This window comes from Nerophis ophidion, linkage group LG29 (assembly GCF_033978795.1).
Source record: "Nerophis ophidion isolate RoL-2023_Sa linkage group LG29, RoL_Noph_v1.0, whole genome shotgun sequence".
Taxonomy (NCBI): Eukaryota; Metazoa; Chordata; class Actinopteri; order Syngnathiformes; family Syngnathidae; genus Nerophis; species Nerophis ophidion.
In genome coordinates, this window is record NC_084639.1 from 26,470,086 (window position 1) to 26,477,585 (window position 7,500).

General features: G+C 42.1%; 1 protein-coding gene across 1 annotated transcript in view; it reads right to left on the minus strand.

Moving 5' to 3' along the window:
• Window positions 1-138: 138 nt before the first annotated feature.
• The window catches only part of spata4 (spermatogenesis associated 4), a 14,813-nt gene continuing 7,451 nt past the window's right edge, over window positions 139-7,500 (minus strand). Inside the window, exons 4-6 of the mRNA XM_061891884.1 lie at window positions 6,356-6,573; window positions 6,209-6,286; window positions 139-465 (exon numbers count right to left, since the gene is read on the minus strand). Coding sequence (XP_061747868.1) covers window positions 374-465; window positions 6,209-6,286; window positions 6,356-6,573 — 388 coding nt within the window. The 3' untranslated portion in view covers window positions 139-373. The remainder of the gene's footprint in view (window positions 466-6,208; window positions 6,287-6,355; window positions 6,574-7,500) is intronic.

Genomic DNA, 7,500 nt, shown 5'->3' on the forward strand with positions numbered 1-7,500 from the left:
CAGATGCACCTGCAGCCTTAACCAGTAGAAAGTTTGATTTAAAAGCTATTAACAAGTTGGTGATATTTCATTGATAAAAAATGACAAAACACACAACAAATTCTTATGAGCAAGGTGCAGTGATTTATTCATGTTGGAGCCTGAAAGAATCCTCGCTGCCACCTTGTGGTAGATATTATCCAAACAATGTTGGCAGAGTCAAACAGTGACGTCATATCCAGATATGATGCACAGTACAGTACAGTACAGTGTGTGTGTGTGTGTGTGTGTGTGAGTGTGTGTGTGTGTGTGTGTGTGTGTGTGTGTGTGTGCTCCATTGTGCACAAGCGGGGATGACATTAAGACAATCATTTAGCTTCTTCATCTTTCTTCATCAGCTGTGCAAAGATCTTCTGGCAGGCTGGTTTACTTTGATGGTCTTATAGGAAACAACAGCGCCATCCAGTGGTGACTGGGGGTACAGCTCTAGAAAAGACAGGACAGACAATCATCGGAATTAAAAATAAAAATTATAGGTTTCCAGCAAATGAGAAGTTTATACAAGAGTTGTGTCAAATAAATAATGTGTATTATGATTGATGTTCAATCAATCAATGTTTACTTATACAGCCCTAAATCACTAGTGTCTCAAAGGGCTGCACAAACCACTACGACATCCTCGGTAGGCCCACATAAGGGCAAGGAAAACTCACACCCAGTGGGACATCGGTGACAATAATGACTATGAGAACCTTGGAGAGGAGGAAAGCAATGGATGTCGAGCGGGTCTAACATGATACTGTGAAAGTTCAATCCATAATGGATCCAACACAGTCGCGAGAGTCCAGTCCAAAGCGGATCCAACACAGCAGCGAGAGTCCTGTTCACAGCGTAGCCAGCAGGAAACCATCCCAAGCGGAGGCGGATCAGCAGCGCAGAGATGTCCCCAGCCGATACACAGGCAAGCAGTACATGGCCACCGGATCGGACCGGACCCCCTCCACAAGGGAGAGTGGGACATAGGAGAAAAAGAAAAGAAACGGCAGATCAACTGGTCTAAAAATGGAGTCTATTTAAAGGCTAGAGTATACAAATGAGTTTTAAGGTTAGACTTAAATGCTTCTACTGAGGTGGCATCTCGAACTGTTACTGGGAGGGCATTCCAGAGTGCTGGAGCCCGAAATGAAAAAAGCTCTATAGCCCACAGACTTTTTTTTGGGCTTAGGGAATCACTAATAAGCCGGAGTCCTTTGAACGCAGATTTCTTGCCGGGACATATGGTACAATACAATCGGCAAGATAAGATGGAGCTAGACCGTGTAGTATTTTATACGTAAGTAGTAAAACCTTAAAGTCACATCTTAAGTGCACAGGAAGCCAGTGCAGGTGAGCCAGTATAGGTATATATGTATGTATATATGTATATAAAGGTATATACAGTATAGGTATATATGTATGTATATATGTATATAAAGGTATATACAGTATAGGTATATATGTATGTATATATGTATATAAAGGTATATACAGTATAGGTATATATGTATGTATATATGTATATAAAGGTATATACAGTACAGGCGTAATGTGATCAAACTTTCTTGTTCTTGTCAAAAGTCTAGCAGCCGCATTTTGTACCAACTGTAATCTTTTAATGCTAGACATGGGGAGACCCGAAAATAATACGTTACAGTAGTCGAGGCGAGACGTAACAAACGCATGGATAATGATCTCAGCGTCTTTAGTGGACAGAATGGAGCGAATTTTAGCGATATTACGGAGATGAAAGAAGACCGTTTTAGTAACGCTTTTAATGTGTGCCTTAAAGGAGAGAGTTGGGTCGAAGATAATACCCAGATACTTTACCATGTCGCCTTGTTTAATTGTTTGGTTGTCAAATGTTAGAGTTGTATTATTAAATAGAGGTCGGTGTCTAGCAGGACCGATAATCAGCATTACCGTTTTTTTGGCGTTGAGTTGCAAAAAGTTAGCGGACATCCATTGTTTAATTTCATTAAGACACGCTTCCAACTGACTACAATCCGGCGTGTTGGTCAGCTTTAGGGGCATGTAGAGTTGGGTGTCATCAGCATAACAGTGAAAGCTAACACCGTATTTGCGTATGATGTCACCTGGCGGCAGCATGTAGATGCTGAAGAGTACAGGGCCAAGGACCGAACCCTGGGGAACTCCACACGTTACCTTAACATAGTCCGAGGTCACATTGTTATGGGAGACACACTGCATCCTATCAGTAAGATAAGAGTTAAACCAAGACAGGGCTGAGTCTGACATACCAATTTGTGTTTTGATACGTTCTAATAAAATATTATGATCGACAGTATCGAAAGCAGCGCTAAGATCGAGGAGCAGCAACATAGATGACGCATCAGAATCCATCGTTAGCAATAGATCATTAGTCATTTTTGCGAGGGCTGTCTCCGTGGAGTGATTTGCCCTGAAACCGGATTGAAAGGTTTCACATAGATTGTTAGAAGTTCATAGTGGTGTACATACAGAGAGATGTGTCTGATATTCTGACCTCTTCATAGCTAAGGGAGCTAAAATTAATTTCTAGAGAGAAAAAGTGGCACCGCAGAAGTGACAGCTCTGTCCTCTAGTAATCTTTATTTCTATATCCTCCTTTTTTGTTATTCAATTTGTCTGTCTTTTTTTTCTTGTGTGTTTTTCCTTCTGGTTCAACTCATTTTAGCTCAGGGGCCACATGGAGGAAAGTCCATTCCCAAGTGGGCTGGACAAGTAAAATCATGGCGTGATAATTTAAATCGACTAAGCACATTCTGCAAATGGACACATTTTAATGATATTGTCACAGCCAGGGCTCATTGGAACGCGCCCTCATCTTAGCGTCCTGACAAGCGCACCACGGGCCACGCCCACGGGCGCTCTCTCTCCGCTGCGGGCGTACTTCCTTGCGCCTGGAGACAATTTGTGATCAGAGCACATGTGTCTAATCAGACAATCTGCACACCTGAGACAGATGAGGGCAAGCTCAATAAAGGACCAGTGGACCCAAGGATCGGCGCGGGAACTTAGCTCTCAAATGGGATACCTGTTTCCTTCCCGTTACCCTGGATTTTGACTGCCTCCCTCATTTCCCGACTCCTCGCTCGCCCCCGGACTCTGACGTCTCTCTCTTTCCCCCACGTACTCCTCGCGGATCTTGGACTCCTTTTTCCTTACCCTCTTTGGTTTTTGTCTGCTTCCTCATTCAACATTTACGGTAACACTTAACAGCTAATCTACACACATAGTCACACACATACACTCTTGGATTTTGATTTTGTCACATACCATTCTATAGTTTATTAGTATTGTTTATTATTCTTATTATATATATTTACCATACATTTATTAAATTATTGAACATCCCACCTCTGGTGTCCGTTTGCCGTCATCTCCTCTACAAACCACAACAGATATACATATTATATAATAGTACACTTCCATCCATCCATTTTCTACTGCTTATTCCATTTTGGGGTTACGGGGGGCGCTGGTGCCTATCTCAGCTACAATCAGGTGGAAGGCGGGGTACAGCCTGGACAAGTCACCACCTCATCACAGGGCCAACACAGATAGACACTTGTACAATAATATTCTATATTCATTTGTCGTTATTTATTCTTTATTTTTAAATGATGTGATAATGCTCCCATTGGTATTATTTTTTTTAATCCATCAAAGGGTGCAATGACTAATAATATCGATATGGAATTGCAGGATGTTGTTGATGTAATTTTTTCGTTTTCCTCAACTGTTGTATTCTGGATATATGTAGCATTATTTATATCAAAACTTGTGAATTTGGACTCATTTCAATGCTCACACATCTTGCGGCGGGTGATACAAATAGTTGATATTGCGACACCCAGTGGACACATTTAGAGCTGCAGTTTCTTTCATTTAAAAATGTCACATCATGTTTTTTACTTGGCAAACTTATTTTGCTGGCTGAATAAAACAAAGCTGTGTGCGGGCTGGATTGGTGTGACACCCCTGGTTTATCTAACCCCTGTGCACGTTTGTGACTTTGACGCTGCTTGTGATGCTTCTTTGTGGACTGTTTGAATCTGCACCTCAACCACATACACGACATTGCCAAAAGTATTTGGCCACCTGCCTCACATATGAACTTGAGTTTATTATAAGAAAATGGGAACAACAGCAACTCAGTCACCAAGTGGTAGGTCAGGTAAACTGACAGAGAGGGGTCAGCGGATGCTGAAACGCATAGTGCAAAGACTTTCTGCACAGTCAGTTGCTACAGAGATCCAAACTTCATGTCACCTTCCAATTAGCCCACGTACAGTACGCAGAGAGCTTCATGGAATGGGTTTCCATGGCCGAGCAGCTGCATCTAAGCCATACATCACCAAGTCCAATGCAAAGTGTGGGATACAGTGCTGTAAAGCACGTCACCACTGGACTCTAGAGCAGTGGAGACACCTTCTCTGGACTGATGAATCACGCTTTTCCATCTGGCAATCTGATGGACCAGTCTGGGTTTGGAGGTTGCCAGGAGAACGCTACATTTCGGACTGCATTGTGCCGAGTGTGAAATTTGGCGGAGGAGGAGTTATGGTGTAGGGTGTTTTTTCAAGAGTTGGGCTTGGAAAGGAACTTTGAATGCTCCAGGATACCAAAACATTTTGGACAATTCCATGCTCCCAACCTTGTGGGAACAGTTTAGATCAGGGGTAGGGAACCTATGGCTCTAGAGCCAGATGTGGCTCTTTTGATGACTGCTTCTGGCTCTCAGACAAATCTTAGCTGACATTGCTTAACGCGATAATTATGAATAATTTAGCTGGTAATCCCATTGCTAAAAATAATGTGCAAAATATTAAACATTCTCATGCATTTATATCCATCCATCCGTTTTCCTACCGCACCTGTTCAAGAAGTCGCATTAATGGTAAGAAGTATTTTATGTCACGATGGCGTGGGGTTGCAGCTTGCTGCGGGGTCGTTCTCCCAGGAAGGCAGACGGACTACTCGGGACATGGCATTTAGGTAAAAACATGATTTAATTTTAACTAAAAAAATATACAAACAAAAATCGCTCACAGCGGGGGCACAACTTGGGCTAAAGAACAAAGCTAACGCATAAACAGACTAAGAACATAAATCAAACAAAACTTACTTGGCATGGCATGAAGCACGAAACTATGGCAAGGCATGAAACAAGTCAGCACAGGGCGACTGACTGGCAAAGACGAGCTTAAATACTGCCTCTGATTAGTGCTCGGGAAGCAGGTGAGCGAGCATTTTGTCCACCAGAGACAGGTGCACAAAATGAGTAACCAAGGAAACCAGACAAGGGAGTGGAAAAAAAACAGGAACTTAAAGAGTCCAAAGGACAAACAGCACATGGCCAAACAAAAACATGATCAACAGACATGACATTTTAGTTATTATTGGTTAGCTTCAGAATAACAATGTTATTAAAAAGAATAAGAGACTTATTATACTCTAAAAATGTTGGTCTTACTTAAAAATGCACGCATTTAGTTGTATTCAGTTTTAAAAAATATTATATGGCTCTCACGGAAATACATTTTGAAATATTTGGCTTTCATGGCTCTCAGTCAAAAAGGTTCCCGACCCCTGGTTTAGAGCAACATGACTCTTCCAACATGACTGTGCTCCAGTGCACTCAGCAAGGTCTATAAAGACACGGATGACAGAGTCTGGTGTCTATGAACTTGACTGGCCTGCACAGAGTCCTGACCTGAACCCGATGGAACTCCTTTGGGATGAATTAAAAACGGAGACTGAGAGCCAGGCCTTCTCCACCAACATCAGTGTGTGACCTCACCGATGCGCTTTTGGAAGAACGGTGGAAAATTCCTATAAACACACTCTGCAGCCTTGTGGACAGCCTTTCCAGAAGACTTGAAGCTGTAATAGCTGCAAAAGGTGGACCCACATCATATTCAACCCTATGGGTTAGGAATGGGATGGCACTTCAAGTTCATATGTATAGTGTAGTTAATGAGAGTGCTTATATACGTCTTTTGTGTTGTTCATTTCTCCATTTACCCTTTTTACGGTCTAAACTGGTGGACAAGCAGACGTTTTTCAGAGTATTTGATCACGAAAGAGTGTTCGGGTAAACATATTTCTAAATAATATTCCTACATATGGAGGGCAACACAACCGTGATGAATATATTGAATGTTCGATCATGACGACAAAGTCTTACTTGGTGTGTTCTCACCAGACGAGTACTTCTCATCGCCGCTCAATGTCGTCTGTTTGCGTCTCATCTTGTTCAAACGTCCTGTTGGTGAAGCACATTCCATATTGAGAAGGAGCGTTGGAGCGGTGGTTGAGTTTCACGGCGTCTCACCGCGCTCCGCCAGCTTCTCTGCTTTCTCCTCCAAGTGTTTGCTAATGATGGCCTCCGCCCTCCTCTGGTTGCTGTACAAGTCGGGCAGGGCCTTCATCTCCGTGGCCCTCACGTTGCTGTTCACCGCCGTGAGGGCCGTGGGGCGCGCCACCCAGGGGAGAAGCTTCTGGTACTTGTGGTCGCTGAAGTCCATATCTGGGTTTTGAACGGCTCGGATCCTGAAAGACGGACGGAAACGTCTTATTCAGTGGTTTGCTTGCAATGGGGCCAAGTTGTGCGGTGACTCATCACATCCAGCAGATGGCGCTGTGATGAAAAAAGTTGATTGTTATTGACCTTTCAAAAATGTTGCCTACGGTCGAACAAATCATTCTGGCAGACCGCCTGCACGGGATTGGTCCGTCTCAAAATGCTATGAAGTGGTTTTCGAAATACTTATCCAATAGAACCCAATGTGTCCAGTGTGCCTCAGGGTTCCATATTAGGTCCAGTGTTGTTTTCTATTTATGTAAATAATCTCTGTGATTATGTGTCGGATGCTGCGTTGCATTTTTATGCAAATGACGTGGTTATATTTTGTTTTGAACCCTTGAGCTTCGGTAGTCTGCTTTTGATGTTGTTCAGTGCCAGCCGACTAAGCTCAAATTAGTATTAAATGCAGAGCAATCTGAGGTTTTATTATTGTCAAATTGCAAACAATTACCATTGAACTAGTGTTGTACCGATACCAATATTGTGGTACCAGTACCGGTACCAAAATGATTTCGGTACTTTTCTAAATAAAGGGGACCACAAACAATGTCATTTTTGGCTTTATTTTAACAAAAATCTTAGGGTATATTAAACGTAAGTTTATTATTGCAAGTTAGTCCTTGAATAAAATAGTGAACATACCAAACAACTTGTCTTTTAGTAGTAAGTAAACAAACAAAGGCTCCTAATTAGTCTGCTGACATATGCAGTAACATATTGTGTCATTTATACACCTATTATTTTGTACACATTATTAAGGACAAGTGGTAGAAAATGATTTATTAGTCCACTCGTTCATTTACTGTCAATATCTGCTTACTTTTTCTTTTAACATGTTCTATCTCCATTTCTGTTAAAATGTAATAATCACTTATTCTTCTTTTCGTTGATAC